The sequence below is a fragment of the Xenopus laevis genome, chromosome 3S, assembly GCF_017654675.1.
Source record: "Xenopus laevis strain J_2021 chromosome 3S, Xenopus_laevis_v10.1, whole genome shotgun sequence".
NCBI classification, from domain to species: domain Eukaryota; kingdom Metazoa; phylum Chordata; class Amphibia; order Anura; family Pipidae; genus Xenopus; species Xenopus laevis.
The window spans coordinates 27,823,452-27,847,343 of record NC_054376.1 but is presented as its reverse complement, the minus strand read 5'-3'; the positions used below and the strand labels follow the sequence as shown (position 1 = coordinate 27,847,343).

General features: G+C 43.8%; 1 protein-coding gene across 1 annotated transcript; it reads left to right on the top strand.

The window, feature by feature from the left end:
* Positions 1-1,307: 1,307 nt before the first annotated feature.
* On the top strand, positions 1,308-2,448 carry purb.S (purine-rich element binding protein B S homeolog). Its single transcript, NM_001085709.1, is given in 1 exon segment — positions 1,308-2,448. A coding segment is annotated over 1 exon segment (987 nt). The 5' UTR covers positions 1,308-1,460; the 3' UTR covers position 2,448.
* The last annotated feature ends 21,444 nt before the right edge of the window (positions 2,449-23,892 follow it).

The following is a 23,892-nucleotide window of genomic DNA, read 5'->3' as shown; positions in this document are numbered from 1 at the left end:
AGAAAAAGCTATTTTGTATGAACCCCTTTTTAAAAGAACAATGTAACTTTATGACACAAGTAAAGAAACAGTTAATGGTTTGTAAAAAGGAAGTTTGTCTGAGATGACGGAGACTTCCAATGGTTTTTAACTCAAGTGTTGGTGATTGATGCCTATGATTATGTGTGTGAACACACGAAACGCGTTAGGACGATTAATGTTTGTGCAATAAAGTGCTGAGTGCGCGCCTATCTGCTGGTTTTAAGAACCTAAGTTAAGTTGGCCATAGACGCAAAGATCCGATCGTACGAATCCTCGATCCGTACGATTTTCAGACTGTGCCTGGAGAGTCCCGACATTTTCCGTCCAACGGAGATCGGTCGTTTGGTCGATCGGTCAGGTTAAAAGATTTCTGTCGGCTGCGGGTAATATGTCTGCCTGTATTGCAGATCTGACGATTTTCAGTGGGAGACTGTCACTAGATTTGGTCGGACATAACTTTCGTATGATTGCTGTCAGGGGCAGAACATCAGCAGATCTGTTCTTTTACTACTTTATTTAATCTGAATGGTTAGTGGCAGGTAGGGTTGCCACCTGGCCGGTATTTTACAGGCCTGGCCAGTAAAAATTTATGCTTGATGCTAATGTTATAAATAGGAAAAAATGGCAAGAATATAGGAAGGCCGGTATTTTTTTCCAGAAAACAGGACAACCCTAGTTGCAGGTCGGGAGATGGGGAAGTCCGATCATTCGAATCGTTACATATATGGCCAGCTAGACTCAGTGGCGGAACTACCGGGGGAGCAGGGGGTGCGGGCCCCTCGGCAGCTCGCGCGCCACTGTAATGCACGTACAGAGGGGAGGGGGGCCGGCTGCGCGTCACGCACCAGGGCCCACCCTCCTCTAGTTACGTTACTGGCTAGACTGCATGTCTGATGCCAGCATAGCATTTGAAGGGTTTTATCCCTTACTGTAAAGGCTCAGTGAAATGATGAAAAAGAGCTGCACTGCAGATATACATTTATCTCTATCATGACAGGAAAAACTATATTCTAGCTATAGGTTAATGAAACCCAACTACAGTTCTGATAGAAGGAGAAATATATATTTGTGTAATGGAAATAGCACGGCAAGGGGAAAAAATCGACAAAATCATAGGAAATTTTAGATTTCCCGATTTGCCCATAAGTAAGATGGCGGAACGTGCGTCCCCTTGTGTTCCCGCACTTCCCTGTAGTGGCGCAGATAGGCGCAGGAAGAGGTGGAGAGTTTGGGCTGAGGCTGAGAGAGAGGGAAGAAGAGGGTTGAGCTGAGGAGGGCGAAGGAAGGAGAGTGGCCGAGTGTGGGTGAAAGTGAGGAGGAGGAGGTGGGTGAGGGCACGAACTGGAGAGAGGACGGTGCCCCGGGGCAGGAGACGGACGGAAGCCGGGAGGCTAAGAAGCGGAGTGCTGCAGCGGCTGTGTGAGGAGGAAGAGGAGAAGATGGCGGACGGGGATAGTGGGAGTGAGAGAGGGGGCAGCAGCGGAGGCCCCAGCGGCTTTTCCCAGCACATGTCCCGAGAGCAGGAGACCCAAGAACTGGCCTCCAAGCGACTGGACATCCAGAACAAGCGATTCTACCTGGATGTAAAGCAAAACGCTAAGGGTCGCTTCATCAAGATCGCAGAGGTCGGAGCCGGGGGCTCCAAAAGCCGCCTGACCCTGTCTATGGCTGTGGCTGCGGAGTTCCGCGACTACCTCGGGGACTTTATCGAACACTACGCCCAGCTGGGACCCAGCAGCCCGGAGCAGATCGCTCAAGCCTCTGGAGAGGACGGGGCTGGAGGGCCGGGCGGTCCCCGTCGAGCTCTGAAAAGCGAATTCCTGGTGCGGGAGAACCGCAAGTATTACCTGGACCTGAAGGAGAACCAGAGGGGCCGCTTCCTGCGCATCCGCCAGACCATCAACCGGGGCCCCGGCTTCAGCGGAGGGACAGGAGGGGGCCCCGGCCTCCAAAGCGGACAAACCATCGCCCTGCCCGCCCAAGGCCTCATCGAGTTCCGCGACGCCCTGGCTAAACTCATCGACGATTACGGAGGAGAGGACGACGAGGGCATGGGGCTGGGCAGCGGCGCATCGGGAGGAGGAGCCGGCGGCGGCGGAATGTACGGAGAGCTGCCCGAGGGCACGTCCATCACCGTCGACTCCAAGCGCTTCTTCTTCGATGTGGGAAGCAACAAGTACGGCGTGTTCCTGCGGGTGAGCGAGGTGAAGCCCAGTTACCGCAACTCCATCACTGTCCCCCTCAAAGCCTGGGGCAAGTTCGGCGGAGCCTTCTGCAGATACTCCGAGGAGATGAAGGAGATCCAGGAGCGGCAGCGGGACAAGATGTACGACAGGAGGGGCCCCGGGGAGAGGGGAGGAAGTCTGGGCCCCGGGGCTGGAGGAGGAGGAGATGACTCCGAGACTGAGGATGTGGACGACGATTGAAGAAGAAGAAATGACACGAGGAGGCGGGGGAGAAAGGGGGAGACGGTTGGGGGGGAGGGGGTAATCCACACACACATATAGATATAATCATAGGAAACATAGTAGCACAGACAGGGGGTGAGAGTATTGGGGCAACTGTTCAACACACCAGCAGCACTTTCTTTTATTAGAAGCCCTGGCAAATCAACTCAAGGGCATCTTGTACCTGAGGCCTCACCATCCACTGAAACTCATGTGCTGCTGCTGGGGTATTTAACAGCTGAGGGGGAGGGGCTGCTAGACCTGCACTGGTGGATTCTGGGAGTTTAGATACAGACATCTCACTCAGCTTTAGGATCACTGTATTTGACCAGTTCCAGAGTTGATCATACAACATCAACCTCTATCATTTAGTCTAGGGCCCGTGACAGTATCTGCAATGCAAACATGTTAGGGATATACTTCTGTGTATTTACCTGTGCATTGGAAAAGAAACAAGCAGTACTTGCTCTGATCTCCCTATGAAAAGAAAAAAAAGCTGGATCCCAAAGCAGTGAACTGCTCTTGTCGCTGGCTTTGTTCCACAACCTTTTAGCATATGCAGTTTCTACTGGTTCAAGGGCAGATTTGCCCTTCAGTAAGCTTTGCACATCATTTAAAGACAGATGGACCTGGTAGACGTCCACTCAGAAAGAAAAAAAAGTTTCTTCTAAAAAGGGTAATCTGCCATAGCAGCTTTATCTGTATCCCCTGCCCTTCCCTAGATTTGTATTCAGATAAATATATCGGCGCACAAGCTGCCGGTATTGTATTGCGAAGCACCGACCCAAGTGCTTTAAGTAATATGACTCTGGCTTCTCCAGTACTGACGACGCACCACTGCATTGAGATATGCAAGATAAACTTGATATTTCTCTACTGTTCTCCTCCGCAGAGGCAACACAGCTATGTTTAGAGACAACACACATCCAAGTTAGTGTTACAGCAAGCACATACAGCTTTTAGTTGACAACCAAAATATTCATGTGACACAAGCAGGGAGCAATTTAGTGACTAGGCCTTTTGCACACACACCAGAGGAGATCACTGGTCTATAGATACCGTTGTACAAAAATATAATGAGGGGGGGATAGGTAGGTGTCTCACTCCGTTCTCTCCTGTCTCCTTTAACCACCACCTTCAGTTCTGTTCAGTCTTCATGGGGCTTGCAGTGATGCCCCTGGGGAAAAAGACAGTCATTCTGTTCATCCGGCTCTGCAAAAGCAGTAAAAAAAAAAAAACACCATTCCTAAAGCACAAGGAAGCCATTTGGATTACTTGCTAATTGCTTTACCACCAGCAGAGTATCTCCTAACAGAACCAGCCACCATTCCTACAGGACAGAACTGTGTTCCAGCCAATAATGGATTATTTACGACTGCCATAAGTCACCTTTTATTTTAATACCAGCACTAACACAAGTCAAAACAAACGATCTTCAGAACGAGAGGATATCATTCAACAAAATGGACATTTTTTTTTTTCCATCCTGAACCTGTGAAAGTGGAATGAAAACAAGTTCAGGCTCATGCTAACAGACACATCAAACAAACAAACAAAAAAAGTATAAGCTCAGGTCCATAATTATTCTCTTAACCAGGCTTTATATTAAAAGACCTGCATGAAATACAGTACCTCGGAGGATGAAGGTGCCTCTAAACTGCTCCCAGCAAATGCCTGGAAGAAACTTGGTTGTGTCGGTTAAAAACCCAAAGCAGAACTATTATATAAGAACACTGGGGGGACGGACGGAGAGAGTCATGTGCTTCATCTGGGCACTCAGTTAAGAAATATAAATCCATGGATGGACTGACTGCCTTCCCTCTGGCCTCCTTTAGCAACAAATATAAGGGGGGCTCCAGTAATCCACTCTCCACTTGTACTTTTATCATAAAATGTCTACAGATGGTTTTAACTATACCTGAATCGCTCCCTAGCTTATACACTTAAAAAAAAAAAGTCTTTTGGGGATAGAGGTGCAGGGCTCATAAGGAGCCTCCTCTTGTCTCAAAAGCGTTTAAATAAAATTATAGTATTTTTTTTTTCCTTTATGCCTATATTTATATGTATCTTTGTTTGAAACCAGATTATCCTAAAATCCATACTAGTTTTTAATAAAGGCATGCAATTATTGCAACATGCATCAACGATGTCCTTGCAGTAAGGGCATGCCCCGGAAACCTTCTTTACCAAGAAGCATGGAGTTTCTGAAACACGGAGCCAGTCAGCGAGCTGGTTTCATGATTTCATTTTTAATACCCAGAAGGTTTCTTCACATGAGCTGCCTTTATATAGTGTCCATTTTGTCTCAATTTGGTGGACCTTTTTAATTTATTATTTGACATACTTAAGATTGAAAGATGGGCCTGCAATGCATGGTTTGCTGTATATTCTGGGCTCCTCTGGTTGGGAAAAACAAGTGAAGGGGGGGTTGATTTTTGGGGTGGGATCTTTTAGCATGTCACAAATTGTGTGGTTCTGTGCAGGGCAATGCGTTGCAGGCTGCTGTGGAAATCGATGATTTAAGGGCAAGTATTTTTGCTGCTGTTTTCAATTCCAGCCACATCCCCGTTATTTTTTTTTAGTTATCTAGATGTTTTTTTTTTAATTGTATGGGAGCAATAGTATTTCTTGATGTTTTAATCACATCAGTATATTGTACTGTATTTTTGTACCTGCAAGGCAGCTGTTTAAGTGTCCTGCTGTATCAATCTTGTGTCTCCCTCTGCTTTTATTTGTGGCAGTTGTTTGAATGCCTGCGTTAGCCATCGGATAATTTCAGCTCATGCATCCTATGACAGAAACTCAAGCAGCCCCATGTCCTTGCTCTCTTCACTGAAATAGGGCCAATTGGGCATAGGTTTCCTTTATTGTGTATTCGCTTTACTATGGAGGTTGTAACTTTCCTCCAGATCTGTTGCTGTGGCACATGCTATTAAATAAAAATGGCTTGGCCATCAGATATATAAGCTAAAATGAGATTCCTTGCAAGTATTTACAAGTGGGAGAGGAACATGTATCCCGCTTCCACTTGAACTTTCAGCAAACCCTGAATGGAGTTATTTCCCCCCGCTTTTTATGTCTCTACATAGGAATTGATGTAACTTAGTATGGCTGACAGACTGACACCCACAGCAGATACCTGAAATCGAAACCAGGCAATTTCAACCAAATCCCCCTGTGACATATCCTATTCTCCAATTTTAAACCCTACTCGGATTACCTAAGCGACCAGTTTAAGTGCAAGCTAATCTAGCACTAATGGAAAGCAAAACCTGCTTTGAGCAAAGAGGGGAGCTTTGTTGCAAGTTCAAGCCACTACTTGAAGGAAAACTATATATAACACCGCAGAGAGGTGCAATGTTTCTGGCAGATTATTACATTATAAGCACAGTGAGAAATCTGTGCTGCATTATAATGGCACTAATGTGTAAATACAACCGCTGGCAGAGAGGGCCCATCTGATTTCATTCTACCATTAGAGTTCTGGAACATATCTGTTTGGGAAACCTTCCATAACAGGTGAGACCACTTCATTGGTGCAGCAACAGAATTCTAGTATAAGGCAAAGGTGCTAATTCTGCTATATTTGATACTGCCATCAAAATCTTTAAGGAATGGATTATAAATGAACCAGTGAATATATATATATATATGGGGGGGGCTGTAGACGTGAAACATGATCAAAGGGCAAATAATTATAAGAATAAAATATTTTTAATATTCAACAAAACGGTTTCCCAGACATTTCAAGGGGTCTGTGCACAATAGTAACAATTGCACAGAAATGACATGCAAGTTTTAAACTATAAATGTTTTTTTTTTTTTAGATCCTATCCTTACATAAATATAGACAGATGAGAGGTGACTGTATTGTAGATGCAAATCCCTTTTTTGCAACAAGCTCGTGTGGGTATTCCTGATCCAATCCTTTACAAGTTACATTAACTCCCATCGTGATCACCCCCACTGTGTAACAATATCCTCTGCATTTAGGGCCTGGCTTATAGTGATATATTGCCTCCTCCTTTGTTAAACAGTTTCAACCAAAGTGCTTAGTTTTATTCCAAACTGCTTTCTTGTTACACATTTTCCTGCAGTTAACATAGTCCATTATTTTTTTTCGGTTGCTCGTGATAAATTGTCAGACCTAAACCACACACACACAAATGAGGAATGGAGAGAATATCTAGGTATTGCTTCTCTCCCTGCTGTCATTGGAGAATGTGTTATTTTTTTTTTTTTACCACCTTGCCCTCTGGTACCAGATAGCTATCCAAATAAATTGCATGGAAATCTTATCTGGCATCCAAAGGTGAGGGTGAATAGGATGTTACTTAATTTTTATAGGATTACAAAACTGTTGAATGCACGATACAGCTCCTTTAACTGCAGTTACAGTGAAAAGAGTCTCCTCTAGCTTACATTGGCTTGTCCACTACTTTATGGTATAGTATTTTGAACAGCAGAGTTATACAGAGTCCATTGGAACCTCCTTCTAGATGTGTATGATTGAGAGAGCACCCGTGGATATATCAGTTGGCTAGCAGCTCAAGAGTGCGTTTTCTAATGTTATCTCCATCTGTGTTCGGGTGTTAAACATAGACTCCCTATTAGCCAGAGGCTGGCAATGTATTTCTCTGGCGTATGAGAGGTGGGAGGTGTTCCATGTTAATGGTGATTAATAACAGGGTGTTATTCCCTCACCGCTTCCCAATAATGATCTGATAACTTCCAGAGAGGAACTCCTGCAGAATTCTCTGCTCCCATTTTGCAGTTGTGGTTTAAATGCCTTGGCAGAAATGAATTCTGGCTTCCAACTTTTTTACATGATTCAGACGGTCAACGTCTTATCTCTTTTGTGCTCATTCTTCTTTTTTTTTTTTGAGTTGTAACATTCAAAAACAAATATTCTTGATCTCCATGCATTTGCACTGGCAGAGCTTCAAGCAGCGCGCTCGGAAGGCGCTACAGTAAAATCTGAATTTTTTGCCGTTTTTCAAACTTGAATTTCAATCTAAAACAGTTATTAGGTTCACCAAGTAAAGCACAGGTCAACGACAAAGCCCATTGCACTACCAAGCTTTGGATCATAGGAAGACACTATCTGCTCAGAAAACTAGCTCACGGATGGGTTGGCTTTGAGCACGTTATGCTTGGTTCTGTTAAAAATAAATCAAATAACATTTCTGCTGTAGGCATTAAACTAATCAACATAGCCTTCAGAGTCCTTTAGCTGATAAATAGAGAATTATATCGAAATATATATTTGTTTCTGTTCAAAGCACTTTAAATGGTAAAATGCCAGCTTAACCAGCTGCTCCCTAAACATCTACCAGAGGAATCTATCCTTCAATTTATCACTTGAGATAATATGGTTTAGTTGTTCCCTCCATTTCTGACTGCTGACGCTAGCTTCTAGTTCAGTTTGTTTCCCATCCCAGGGTAGCCAGACCAAGTTTTTGGAATAACCAAAATGATATAAATCAGGGGTCCGCAACCTGCAGAGTTTCAGTTCTGAAATAGGGGCTGAACTCCATGAGCGCTTTTGTAGGATGGTGTCGGATTGACAATACGCATCCTACAAGTCGGATGTTGTCTCGTGAGTTAAAATATAATTGAACTGATACAAAAATCGGATACATAAACTACAAGTAAAATTTTTCATCCGACGCAACACGGCTGTTGGATGTGAACGCTGCATGCTGTGTCTTCATCCGACAAGATAAAAACGGATGTTTTGGAAAGACTTTTTTTTTCTTTTTCATTGAAATATATTGACTGTTGGATGTAAATGCATGAACAATAAAAAGACTCAATCCGACTTCTACATTCTAGCCCAGAGGCGTCAGATTTTGTAGCATCCTACAAAAGCTTGTGGTGTTGTGTGGCGTAGCGTGGTGTTGCATGGCATGATCAGATAAAATCTGACCCACAAAATCTGATCAAAATCTCCCGTGTAGTTCTACCCTTAAGGTTGTTGACCCCCGTGGTATGAAAAAAAAAAATGCATTTCTAAGAACTTATTGGTTATTTGTAGAAACTCTCTGGCTGAAATCTCCAGAAGAGGAGAACTTTGTTCTGTTCCCCGCTGAGTCTCGCCAACAAAGACTTTCAGAAGCCAAACAAGGTGTCGCTGGGTTTTATAACAGCAGGTCTTGGAATGACCACTTGCTTCCAGGCAGGGGAATAAAAACAAGAATGAAGAACACAGTAAAACTGTTCCAGCTCATGCTAGTCAGCACTCCTTATAATAACAAGATTTTTGCAAATTGAGTTTTACAATCTATATATTTAAAAGAATTGTATGTTTGTAACAAATAAAGTATGCGGAAAAGTGAATGAAACAATGTCCTCTTGTGCGGCTCTTGTTTTGTGTGCAAGCATCTGACTATAACACGGGTAGGGCTGATTAACTGTTGGGGGTGCATCTAGTATAAGTAATTCTAAAACAACTGGACTTGCTGAGTAACCGTTGAAGACGTTTCACTACTCATCAGAGCATTGTTAGGGGTGCAATTTAAAGCCCCCATTGAGGCAATGATAAGCAGAAAAGCAATGTAGGGATGCAACAAACCTGACCAGTAATTTGATTTATCTGCAGTTTGAATATGAAAATAAGGGTTGGTATTTATTAAGCCAGCGTGCAAGAGAGAAGGGGGTAAACATCTAACAGTAGTAGCTAATAATCTCTGTGTGAGATAATGTAGGGAAGAAAGCTGCAATCAATGCAGTCATTAGTAATTTGCCTCAATGTGCGCTTGTCGTTTGATCTGTCTGCTCTATAAATATTTATTTCAGGGTGTAAGCAAGTTAAGCGATGCTTGCCCTGTAATATTTCTGAAGCACTCGAGCTAGGCAGCAAACAGCTATATTTAAAGGAGAACTAACGAGTAACTAATGAAGTACTGAAGTTTTGGGTTTCAGTACCTGCCCAAGGCAACCACAGCCCTTTAGCAGTAAAGATCTGTCTCCAAAGATGCCCCATTAGCTCCCCATCTTCTTTTCTGCTGATTCACTGCACATGCTCTGTGCTGCTGTCACTTACTGAGCTTAGGGACCCACTCACAATATACAGTACACATAGAATATGAGTATGAGGCTGATTAGTAATTAATACAGATAATTACTACATTGTAGCATCAGCTTATATTACAGACAAACCTCATTTTCTGCTTGATAATTAGTGACGACCCCTAAGCTTAGCTTCTCAACAGCTGCTCAGAGCCCACTGAGCATGTGAGTGTCGCAGACACTTTCCAAGATGGTGACCCACTGTGACAAGTTTGAAGTCCTGGATCATTGTTGCTATTGAGAAACTTTAGGCTGGTGCAAGAAGGTCAATATATAACATTTTTAGCCATAATTATTTTTAGGCTTTAATTCTCCTTTATGGCAAGTATAACTAAAGGGCAAGATGGCACAGCAAAGAGTATGAAGGCACATTGCAGTAGTTTTAGGTCAACTCTCCTGAAAATTGAAGCAATTAGGGTAACTGGAGCTGGATGTTCATGATCCCATTGCTTCAATGTCTCTTTCTATATACATGAATTTATTTGTGCTGCGCACATGGTACATAATACAGAGGTCTTCAGACGAGGTCTGTTTAGGCTTTCCTTAAAGGGGATGTAAAGGCAAAAAAATAAAATCCAGTTTTTACTTTCTTTTATGAAAATCTATCTCCAATATACTTTAATTAAAAAATGTGTACAGTTTTTATAAGAAACCTGATTGTATGCAGTGAAATTCTCCCTTCAATTTACTTGCTCTGACAGCTGTGAACAGTCCGTAATTGCTAGGCAAAAAAATGATCATACTTTCAAATTGCATGGGGGAGCCCACCCCCCACCTTACTTCCCAGAACTCAAGCAAATTTTTTTTTTGTTGTTTGTTTCCCTGTAGAGCATTCGACGACTGTCCGATTTGCATCCGCAGACCCAGTGCAGTCTGTATATTCTGATTATTAATCTTGTCTTGTTGTATCAATTTATATGGCAGATATTTATTTGACTAGTTTATGACAATCCCTAAGCTTAACGTTCCAACTGAAGCCCAGACCACACTGAGCATGTGCACAGTCTTGCTCTTGCAAAGATGGTTTAGCAAAGTTACAAGATGATGACCCCCTGCGGCCAACTTTGAAAACATAAATCATTTCCGTATATACTCGAGTATAAGCCGACCCTAGTATAAGCCGAGGTGCCTAATTTACCTAAGAAAACTGGGAAAATTTATTGACTCGAGCATAAGCCTAGGGATGAGCAATTAATTTTAGGACATGGCCAATTTAAAGCTTTAAAGTTGCTGCTTACTCACTGATCTGAAGCATGCAGTGACTCCTTTGTGCTCCCCATACTCCCCCCCCCTCCTTGCTTGATTCTGCTTCCTTAGCCCTCAGCCCCTCCCCTCTCAGCTCTCGTCACTCAGTCCTCCCTCTTCAGCCCTTCCCCTCCGTGCTCAAAGCTCAAATGACAACGGTAGCTCACAAACTTGCATGGAGGGTTAAAGGAGAAGTAAATGTTTAAAATAAAAACCTTTTTTTTTTTAATCATAGCAAGCCATAGGACATGATAGACTACACAATTACAATGATCTGGCGCTACCTTTTCTCCACAGATTGAACCACGCTTCGCCTCTCTTCTTTCTGACAGGCGCCATCTTTAAAAAGTATAACTCCAGAGCTGCAGCCCCTCACGCAACTATGCATCACGAAGGAAGTAGGACACGTCACAAAGGGAGAAGATGCGCGCCTCTGCTCTCTGTACAGGTGCATGCTCCTATCACAGAGTGAGCGCGCACCTCGTCCAACTGTCATCTTTAGCGCTCCTCTTCCAAACTCTTGCACGCTCCTATTAAAAATAATGCACACACATTTTCCCCACATCTCCTGCGCACTATGTGAAAAAAAGGGGGGAAGTGCTGAGGAGGGCGAGTACTGAGTGACGAGAGCTGAGAGGGGAGGGACTGAGTGCTAAGGAAGCAAAATCACCCACGAGGGGGAGAAGTATGGGCAGCACGGAGTGAGTAAGCAGCAACTTTTTAGCTGACTCGCGTATAAGCCGAGGTAGACTTTTTCAGCACATTTTGGGTGCTGAAAAACTCGGCTTATACTCGAGTATATATACGGTAATTAGACTTCTGGTGCAGGAAGTTCATGTTTATGTTTAGTATACAAAATACAGCATTTCTACCATTATTCTATTTTAGACTTTAGTTCCCCTTTAAATAAAAAACAACAAATAGGAGCACAGGAACCAGTATGTAAAGCACTCCCTGAATCGATCAGTTGGTCCAGGTGCACCAGACCCAGACCTTGAGGAGAGGATAAACTAATAACAAAAAATAGGGGGCATCCAGGCACTCAAAAGACTCCACAAGGGCTGCCAAAAAAGTATAAAATACATATATTTTTTATTGTAGATTAATTTCAAAAGGTCAACATCTTTATTGGCCCCTCCACGTTTCTTCCCTCCCAGGGCACTTAGTCATGGGCTTTCTGAAACATTTGGTTAAGTGCAATAGATACATGAAAACTTGCTCTTAACATGACTGCTCCAGGGATATCTTAGGTAGTAAATAAGTATATTATATATATATATATATATATATATATATATATATATATATATATATATATATATATATATATATATATATATATAGGTATCTCCTAATCTTTGAATATATAGGTATAGAATCTAAACCCCCCACCCAAAAATGAACTGGTGTGAGTGAGATCTGTTTTGACCTTATCAACGATGTATTGATCTGAATAAGAAACTGTGTGGAATGTGAATAGAAAAGGGCCTGAATAGAAAGAGGAGTAATAAAAAGCAATAACAATACACGTGTATTCTTAAAAAGCACTTGTTTTTTAGATGAGGTCAGTGACCCCCATTTGAAATCAAATAATTTAAAAAAAACCTCTAAAAAGTAAATCATAAAGACCAATTGAAAAGTTGCTTAGAATAGGCCATTCAATAGCATATTAAAGGTTTGAGCCACCTCTTTGACTATATACAGTAACTGGGTATGTTGTTGTTGTATAATAAACTATAGTTAAGGGCAGGACCAACAGATGATCAGCTGTTTAGAAGTAGTTGTGCCACAGTGAGTTGTGTGTGGCAAGGCTAAGTATTATGTGTGTGTCGCAGTTGTCTGTCAGTCTATCCACCTGTCGCTTAATCCGGAACAGCTGATCCGCGGGCTCTTATTAAGAGACAAGGCTCATTATACTAAAAGTATCCTGCAGACCTGCTGTGAATAATAAAAAGCATTATATAGGGTTCAATAAGTATTTCATCTATGCTTTAATCTAAAACTGACTATATATATGCCCAGATTTGATTAGGCATTTTGGCCAATTCTGATCCTACTGCCTGTCCATCATCCCTGGGGGGGGGGCTATTTTGACAGACCGTCCTGCAAACCGCTTGTCGTAAATAGAAATAAAATCTGCTGCCATGTCACTACTAATTGTGTAGGGAATGGCTAATTTTGAAAGGAGAATATGAAAGGAGCTCATCCTCCCTTTATATCAGATCCACATGTAATGGCCTTGAGCCAATGAATAGCGACATCTCTCTATTTGTATCCCTTCAGCTTTTAGGGCAATTTAAAAATGCCTGGCTGATCGGCCACCGTAAGTAGTGTAGGTATAGGCTCTATTATTTGGAATGCTTGGGGCCTGCTGCTTTCCGTATAAAGGGAGTTTTGCCTATAATAAGCCACCATACCTTAAGGGTTAAAGCACACGGGCAGATTCGGAGAGACGACTAATCGCCTCTTCTGTGGGGCCACAATCTCCCCGAACTGCCTTTTGCCTGCTATAATGAGAAAACGCCAGCGCCAATGCACTCGCGGCGATTCAATTTCCGAAGTTGCCTGAAGTTTCCTCGTGAGGCAACTTCTGGCGACTTCAGAAATCAAAGCGCCAGGCGACTAAATCTCCCCGAATCTGCCCGTGTGCTAGCTCCCTAAGTCTGCTAAAAATCTCTTACATATTAAATAAACCTAATAGGTCACCAGTATGGATTCATGCAGCTTAGTTATCAAGTACGAGCTACTGTTTTTTTTTTTTATTGCAGAGAAAAAGAAAATCATTTTTAGAAATCAATTATATTTGCTTAAATTAACTCTATGGGAGATGGTCCTCCTGTAATTCGTGGTACTCTGTATAACTGGTATCTGGATTAGAGCTCCTGTACATGTACTTTATATAGGATAGATGGAGGAGCCCTTGTTGGGTTACTTCTTTAAAAGGCCGGGAGACCCGGGAAGCCTAGACAAGTTAAAAGCTACACACTTAATCATTATATATTTTTATATATATATATATATATATATATATATATATATATATATATATATATATATATATATATATATATATGTATATATGTATATATATAAATATGTGGCCTTCATACTGATGGGTAAGGGAGGGGGCCCAGAAAATTTTTCTGTGCTGGGCCCCGTGATTTCTGATGGCAGCCCTGGGCAAGGTTCAAAGCGAAAAAATTTAGTGGCACGTTGCACCCTGCCCCATGCATAATACATCATCTCTCTTATCTTCCTCTGCAACTTTCTCTTTACTGCAATACACTCCCCCTGTGCCCAGTGGCAGAAAGAAATTGCCAGATTGTTGTGCATGGGGAGGCTACTTAACCCACTCCTTGCCGGCATGCTTCGATTTTATCTCTCTGCTTATGTCCTATAAACACAGGGCATGTCATAGAAGAAAGCGCAATTACTGTGTTTTTTCTACTGTCCCACGTAACCTTCTATTCATCATTTTGCTCTCTTTCTAATTTTTCATCTGTAGGTGCTACTACTGTATTCCTCGTTTTTAATTTGTCTCTCTCTTTTTATACTGCTTTCCACCATCACCTATACATTCTATTTTTACCCCATTTTCTCTAGTTTCTTCTTATTTCCCAATCCATCTTTTCTTCTATCACTTCACAGGTCCCTATGCATTTTTTACTTGTAACCTTGTATTTTGGTCCCCCCCCATATTTCTGTGCTCTGACTTCATGTTCCCCTAACATGATATGCACGCTCTACTATTTTTTTCTTTACTGTTTCCAGGCTGGCGGGGAAAGGGGCAGAAAGGAATAAAAACAAAGCCCAAGAGTAAAGAAAAAAAGGTACCTGGGTGCTGGCACTGACAGATGTAACTTAGGAACAGTTTACCATGACAGCAGACACGTGGGCAAATTCAGTAACCAGCGAAAAATCAACAGTGATGGCTTCACTCACATCGCAACACTTCGCCAGGCGAAAATTCGCCAGGACAAAGCTAATTCACTAAAATGCGAAGTTGCTTCCAGGGCGCCGAATGATGGTGAAGTTGCCCTAGTGTTTATTAGGCAAGCGAAGTTGCGCCAGCATAGCCTAATTTACATACGGCAAGAAGTTAAAGTTGAATGGACGTATCTGTTGCAGCAAATACATTACACTACACAAGCCTGGGAAATAATAAAATAAAATAGAGTCGCTATAATGTCCTACATATTGCCCAGTGTACATTTTATGTGCCATATGTTAGGAAATGTAGGGGGGTACCCTAAAAAAAATTTACGATCTTTTGCAGCCTATCACCATGAAAAATTAAAAGTCGCCAGCGTCCAACTATTTTTGGAGGAAGTCTTAGCTACTCAAAAGTCTGGTCTGAGGTGGTGAAGGCAAGTCTGGCGATAGAGGTAAATCTCCATCATAGTGTATTTGCGCATTTACGTCCATTCGCCAGAGCGCAATTTCACCTGGCATAAGGGAGAGAATTACTGCTAGAGTCTATCTCCTTCGCTAGCGAAGTTACTCCAACGACCGTTAGTAAATCGCCGAAGTAACGAAATGACGTCTTGCTGGCGTATTTTGGCTAGCGTTAGTCACTTCACCCTTTAGTAAATCTGCCCCACAGACTAAACTTTAGCTTTCTTCCCCTCAAAGTGCAAGTCCTGGTCCTGTCACTAGGGCATTGGCTAGGCTGCAGGAAGCTTCAAATTTCTTCCACCAGCCTAGCTAATACTCAAGGCTGCACCGGGACTTATATCTTAAAGTAGAATTCAACCCTAAACTTAAAAAAACCCTACCCCCCTACCATACATAGACCCCCCTCCCTCCTCCCCCCAGCCTAAGTGTTACCACGGGCAAATGCCCCTAACGTTTTACTTACCCCTCAGTGCAGATTCAGGCATAGGAGTTCACAGGTGCCATCTTGAGCCGCTTCGGTAATCTTCGGAATGAGACCGGCGCTTCTGCAATTTTCGTGGGGGGAGGAAGAAAGGGGGGGTCTATGTAGGGTAGGGTTTTTTTAAGTTTAGGGTTGAATTCTCCTTTAAGGGGGGGGGGGAGGAAGCAAAGCTCTTTATTTTCTGTTGTTTTTCTCTTCACTTGAATCTTTATTATCAGCCATGTTTTGGAAGACTTAGCCTTCCCTAGCCTTAGTGAAAATCAGCCCATGGAAATAACAGAGCACCATAATATCTCTAAAAAGGAGCTTGTCCACCACTGGGATTCAGGTCATTTTTGCAACTACCACACACAGTGTCAGACTGGCCCACCGGGATACCAGGAAAACTCCCGGTGGGCCCAGGTGTCAGTGGGCCCTTTTGCTTCATGGCCATTCCCTATTTCTTTATGGGGAAAATGCTTAATAATCGGAGAATATTGTAAGTATATATAAAAGACTAGGAGAATAAAGGGGTTTAGTGAGTAGAGGAGGAATAATAGTTTGGAAAGGTCCACTGTCTAAGTTTTTCTGGTGGGCTCATGTTCTTTGGTTTTCTGGTGGGCCCAAGGTCTAAGGCTTTCTGGTGGGCCATTGGCATCCCAGTCCGAGAACACAGGGCTGGAACTAGGGGTAGGCAGAGTAGGCACATGCCTAGGGCGCAAAAGCTAGCGGGGCGCCAGGCACATACTCTGATGCCTACCCCATGTCCGGTTGCCTCTCTCCAACAGTTTCTTCTATTTGGCCTTGTATTTGTGGTTCCGCGTAGCATCAATCTGCGCATGCATGAGCGTCGGTTTGCACATGCACACCGCACGAAAGTGGCAGTTTGTGCCTGCGCGGGCCAGCCAGGTTGCCTAGGGCACCTGGCTGGTATGGCCCGGCCCTGCAACCACAGGTCTTGCAATTGGGCCCATATGTTGTAGTTCTACCACTGCCCTTGGCCAGTTTATTTTGATTTATATAAATCGATGGGGGTGCACTTAAATCACACACTGCCAGGTGTTCTACGCAGAGAAAATATCTCACATGTTCCTATTTTATTGTCTTCCCCCCATGCTGACACGCTGGGAGTTACAGAACGACAGCTGGGGGTGTAAGCAGCTGCTAAAGACATATCTATATATAGCCTTTGTTATAGGAGGGGGCGGGAGTTAAATATGTTCACAACTGTGCACCTACTACTCTCTCCTCCGTGTCTCAGCTCCATTTCAGTCATGTAAAAAGCAGCCCATATTATAGAGACAGACAGTAGATATAGACAGTATAGTTCATATCAGGCCACGACACAAATGCAATTGCCTTCTTGTAAACAAGAACACTTATTTCTTAAAGGGGTTCTTCACCTTCCAACATTTTAGTTCAGTTGGTTTCAGATTGTTCACCAGAAATAAAGACTCATTCCAATGACTTTCTATTTTCTATGTGTGACCACTCTAATTTTTCACCTTTTCCAAATTTTCCAAAGCAGCTCTGGGAGGGGGTGGCCAACTCTCTAAACCAGGGGTCCCCAACCCATGAACTGGGCCACCGAGTCTGAATTTGATGCTGGCGCACGAAATTTGATGCTGACGTGACCGAATTTGATGTGGGCACACGAAAATTGATGCTGGCACGCCCAAATTTGACATGTTGCACAGTTTACAACCCCCCCTGGTCCTTGCAAAAAATTAGGGTTTGACACCGGTCCCTGGGGCAAATAAGGTTGGGGACTGCTGCGCTAAACTGTTCTAAATTGATCCATTTCCTTGACACATTTCTAATTTTTAGCCCCGATGAGCAGAATCCCTGGGTGTCATTAAAAGAGAATTCAACCGTTTAGCAAAAAAAACCCTACCCCCCACGTAGACCCCCCCAGCCTAACTGCCCCCTCCTCCCCGGGGAAATGCCCCTAACTTGGCACAGATTCAGGCATCGGAGTTCCACGCAGCCATCTTCTGGGTCTTCGGAAAGCAGAGATGGAGGCCAGGGAAGCAACGCATGCAATTTGCCAGTTTGCGACAACTGCGCATTCACCGAAATGGACGGAAATTGCCGCAGCACCGGACGAAGACCTGGAAGATGGCTGCGTGGAACTCCGATCTCTGAATCTGCGCCGAAGGGTAAGTATAAAGTAAGGGGCATTTTCTATGGGGGGGCAGTTAGGAAGGGGGGGAGGGAAGGGGGTCTACACAGGTGGGGAGTAGGGTTTTTTTTGCTAAAGGGTTGAATTCTCCTTTAAAGGCAGCTGTTAGAATTGATACAATAGTTGCTAATACTCCACTAATGTTGCAAAATTGTAATCATTCAGAATGTGCACCTGAATTACTGAGCTGCCATACTCAAACACCAGAGACAGGGACATTAAAGGGGAACTCCTGCTTCCCTACCCATATTTGATAGAGACCCACATAACACAGAAACCCCTAATAACCCCATCACTGTTACCTGTTTCTTCAAAAAGTATGAATAAATGTCATTTTCAATGCTGAAATCCAGCTGTTTAACAGTTCTTTTCTTTCTGCATCATTTGAAATCCTGGCAGGGAAGGAGGGACTAAAACATTTATGTTACAAATTGTAACAACTTCTCCACAGCTTACAGTCAACATGCAGGAACTACATAACCCACAATGCATTGCACTGTGATGTTCCTTTCCTTATTGAAATTACGTGTGCAGGGAATTGTGGGGTTTGGAGGATGCAGGCTAAGGACAGATGGCTGTTGATACAAAGTAACAGTAGTCAGACAGCTCAGTAAAGTAGTCAGACAGATCAGCAGGAGAGCAGGGGGCTAGGCTTAGGGAACTGTTCCAAACCATTAAAAATCATGAAAAGTCTGCATATTTTTTAATTGATGTATATTGCAAAGTTGCTTAAAATTATGTTTACTTTTCAAAAAGCTTAAGTTTTGTTTGCGCAGAGCAGGGCCGGAACTAGGGGTAGGCAGAGTAGGCACGTGCCTAGGGGGCAAAGCTGGGGGGGCGCCAGGCACGTACCTTCTCTGCCGCCTGGGGGTAGGCAACCTGGCTGGCCCCAGCGCCGACTTGTTGCACGCATGCACAAACATACACGCACATGCATGAATGGACGTTGGTGCGCATGTCATTAACAGACGCTGGCGCACATGTGTGAACAGATGCTGGCGCGCATGCGCGAAAGGACGCTGGCGCGCATGCATGAACGGATGATTGTGCGCATGCACGAACAGATGATTGGCGCATGCGCGAACAGACGCTGGCGCACATGCGTGAGTGTACGCTGAAGCGCATAAGTCAATGGACGAGCTGACAGTCTAGAGAGCAGAGAGGGGACCGGACTAGGGGTAGGCAGGCGGCAGAGAAGGTACGTGCCTGGCGCCCCCCCAGCTTTGCCCCCTAGGCACGTGCCTACTCTGCCTACCCCTAGTTCCGGCCCTGCTCTGCACAAACAAAACTTAAGCTTTTTGAAAAGTGCTCCACTAATGGTGCTCCACTAATGACTCCATGACAAGGTGCTCCACCAATGACCCCATGACAAGGTGCTCCACTAATGACTCCATGACAAGATGCTCCACTAATGACTCCATGACACGGTGTTCCACTATTGACTCCATGATAAGGTGCTCCACTAATGACTCCATGACACAGTGCTCCACTAATGACTCCATGACACGGTGCTCCACTAATGACTCCATGACACGGTGCTCCACTAATGACTCCATGATACGGTGCTCCACTAATGATTCTATGACACGGTGTTCCACTAATGACTCCATGATACGATGCTCCACTAATCATTGCTTGACAAGGTGCTCCACCAATGACTCCATGACAAGGTTCTCCATTAATGACTCCATGACACGGTGCTCCACTAATGACTCCATGGCAATGTGCTCCACCAATGACCCCATGACAAGGTGCTCCACTAATGACTCCATGACAAGATGCTCCACTAATGATTCCATGACATGGTGTTCCACTATTGACTCCATGACAAGGTGCTCCACTAATGACTCCATGACAAGGTGCTCCACTAATGACTCCATGACACAGTGGCCTGGCCCGGCTCTGGTGCGGAGTTCCCCTTTTTAAGATTTTGGAAAAACCATACCATATCCCATACTGTTATCCCAGAACTTTAGCTTTCTAATGATTAATTATAAATGAGTACATCTAACCACTCCTGGCTGCAGGGTTATAGACGTGGACTATGGTTCGATTCAGACTCATTGTGGAGTTTCCACCTTATTGGAGCTTGTACAGTGCTAAACACACAATTTGCTTATGTCAGAAATAGAAGCACCTTCCTTTTGCTTCTAGACTTTGTCCTGTGAGCCACAATGTGGAATGAAAAAATCATGGGGCTTGTTTATGATTGCGGGAAACGTGAAAGACAAAAAGACAGGGGCTAAGCAGGTTTTTTTACTGTCCTTTTACTGCGCTTTGGCCATATTTACAGGTACAACTTTTTGTGTTCACAAAGTAAAGGGAAAGCATTAACTACAAGCATTTAAATTATATAGCGAATAATGTCCCCCTATTGTAAAATATAGGTATGGGATGTTATCCAGAAAACTCATTATCCAGAAAGCTCCGAATTATGGGAAGGCCGTCTCTCCATAGACTCAATTTTAACCAAATAATTCAAAATTTAAAAAATTATTTTCTCCATAGTAATAAAACAGTACCTTGTACTTGACCCCAGCAAAGATATAATCAATTCTTATGGGAGGTAAAACAATCTTATTAGGTTTATTTAGTGTTTAAATAGACTTTTTAGTAGCCCTAAGGTATGGAGATTCAAATTAAAGAAAGATCCCTAATCCAGAAAACTCCAGGTCTTGAGAATTCTGGATAACAGGTCTATACTTGTATAAGGATATTATAAGAGGAGTGACAGCAAAATATTTGACAAATACATTGAAGTCTATGGGCAACACATTTTTTTATTGACACGCTGCAATTTTTTCACACATTTTTCTCTGAAAAACATTTTTCTTGTCCTAAAAGCATTGAATTATGGGAAGGCCATTAAAACACCAAACAACGCAGGACAGTACATTTTTTTTGAAATTGTCTGAAAAATAACTTTCCACGAGTACAGATCGCAATGTAAATGCAATGGTAAATACCACATGTGGCTGAAACATGCTGCGGTGTCCAGCAATTCTCACAAGACTGTCACTGCATGGTATGGTACCTCATCATTAGTGGAGCACCGTGTCATGGAGTCATTAGTGGAGCACCATGTCATGGAGTCATTAGTGGAGCACCTTGTCATGGAGTCATTGGTGGAGCACCTTGTCATGGAGTCATTAGTGGAGCACCATGTCATGGAGTCATTAGTGGAGCACCATGTCATGGAGTCATTAGTGGAGCACTGTGTCATGGAGTCATTAGTGGAGCACCGTGTCATGGAGTCATTAGTGGAGCACTGTGTCATTAGTGGAGCACCTTGTCATGGAGTCATTAGTGGAGCACCATGTCATGGAGTCATTAGTGGAGCACCTTGTCATAGAGTCATTAGTGGAGCACCATGTCATGGAGTCATTAGTGGAGCACCTTTTCATGGAGTCATTGGTGGAGCACTGTGTCATAGAGTCATTAGTGGAGCACCGTGTCATGGAGTTATTAGTGGAGCACCATGTCATGGAGTCATTAGTGGAGCACCTTGTCATGGAGTCATTAGTGGAGCACCTTGTCATGGAGTCATTGGTGGAGCACCTTGTCATGGAGTCATTAGTGGAGCACCATGTCATGGAGTCATTAGTGGAGCACCTTGTCATGGAGTCATTGATGGAGCACCGTGTCATGGAGTCATTAGTGGAGCACCGTGTCATGGAGTCATTAGTGGAGCACCATGTCATGGAGTCATTAGTGGAGCACCTTGTCATGGAGTCATTAGTGGAGCACCATGTCATGGAGTCATTAGTGGAGCACCTTTTCATGGAGTCATTGGTGGAGCACTGTGTCATAGAGTCATTAGTGGAGCACCGTGTCATGGAGTCATTAGTGGAGCACCATGTCATGGAGTCATTAGTGGAGCACCTTGTCATGGAGTCATTAGTGGAGCACCTTGTCATGGAGTCATTGGTGGAGCACCTTGTCATGGAGTCATTAGTGGAGCACCATGTCATGGAGTCATTAGTGGAGCACCTTGTCATGGAGTCATTGATGGAGCACCGTGTCATGGAGTCATTAGTGGAGCACCGTGTCATGGAGTCACTAATGGAGCACCTTGTCATGGAGTCATTGGTGGAGCACCTTGTCAAGCAATGATTAGTGGAGCACCTTGTCATGGAGTCATTGGTAGAGCACCGTGTCATGGAGTCATTAGTGGAGCACCGTGTCATGGAGTCATTAGTGGAGCACTGTGTCATGGAGTCATTAGTGGAGCACCTTATCATGGAGTCAATAGTGGAACACCGTGTCATGGAGTCATTAGTGGAGCATCTTGTCATGGAGTCATTAGTGGAGCACCTTGTCATGGGGTCATTGGTGGAGCACCTTGTCATGGAGTCATTAGTGGAGCACCGTGTCATAGAGTCATTAGTGGAGCACCGTGTCATGGAGTCATTAGTGGAGCACCATGTCATGGAGTCATTAGTGGAGCACCTTGTCATAGAGTCATTAGTGGAGCACCATGTCATGGAGTCATTGGTGGAGCACTGTTTCATAGAGTCATTAGTGGAGCACCGTGTCATGGAGTCATTAGTGGAGCACCGTGTCATGGAGTCATTAGTGGAGCACCTTGTCATGGAGTCATTAGTGGAGCACCTTGTCAAGCAATGATTAGTGGAGCACCTTGTCATGGAGTCATTGGTGGTGCACTGTGTCATGGAGTCATTAGTGGCGCACCGTGTCATGGAGTCATTAGTGAAGCACCGTGTCATGGAGTCATTAGTGGAGCACCTTGTCATGGAGTCAATAGTGGAACACCGTGTCATGGAGTCATTAGTGGAGCATCTTGTCATGGAGTCATTAGTGGAGCACCTTGTCATGGGGTCATTGGTGGAGCACCTTGTCATGGAGTCATTAGTGGAGCACCGTGTCATAGAGTCATTAGTGGAGCACCTTGTCATGGAGTCATTAGTGGAGCACCGTGTCATGGAGTCATTAGTGGAGCACCGTGTCATGGAGTCTTTAGTGGAGCACCTTGTCATGGAATCATTAGTGGAGTACCTTTTCATGGAGTCAATAGTGGAACACCGTGTCATTTAGTCATTAGTGGAGCACCGTGTCATGGAGTCATTAATGGAGCACCTTGTCATGGAGTCATTGGTGGAGCACCTTGTCATGGAGTCATTGGTGGAGCACCTTGTCAAGCAATGATTAGTGGAGCACCTTGTCATGGAGTCATTGGTAGAGCACCATGTCATGGAGTCATTAGTGGAGCACCGTGTCATGGAGTCATTAGTGGAGCACCGTGTCATGGAGTCATTAGTGGAGCACTGTGTCATGGAGTCATTAGTGGAGCACCTTATCATGGAGTCAATAGTGGAACACCGTGTCATGGAGTCATTAGTGGAGCATCTTGTCATGGAGTCATTACTGGAGCACCTTGTCATGGGGTCATTGGTGGAGCCAAATACAAGAGTCCTCTGCACTCAACCCATTATCAATATATTTAAGACAGCGACATTTTGTGCATACTGCTACTGAAAAATGCCTTACCCTTTAAACAAAACAGGGATTGTTTGTCCATATATTGCAATATATTTAAGCTGGCCAACTACGTCAAAGTCATCCCATATCTGGCCAGTCCTATGCTCAATTTCATCTGATTCATTAAGAATTCTATTGCTTCATTATACATTTTACAAAGGGACTTGGTTTTACCTGCAACTTAACTTGCTGCTTTCAAAGTAAACCTCCATACTTGGCTGCCCTTTTATTAGACACCAGTGGGATCACCTGACTATAGCTGGGAAGGGTGGGAGCTACAACATGGAGCTGGTCACTGCTCCTGTATAAACTATAACAAACAAGGGAAAGTTGTGCTCACCACTATTTTTTAAAACCATTAGGCGGGGGTGCAATGAGGCTGTGACCACAAAATACATATAGTCAAATACAAGAGTCCTCTGCACTCAACCCATTATCAATATATTTAAGACAGCGACATTTTGTGCATACTGCTACTAAAAAATGCCTTACCCTTTAAACAAAAGAGGGATTGTTTGTCCATATATTGCAATATATTTAAGCTGGCCAACTACGTCAAAGTCATCCCATAA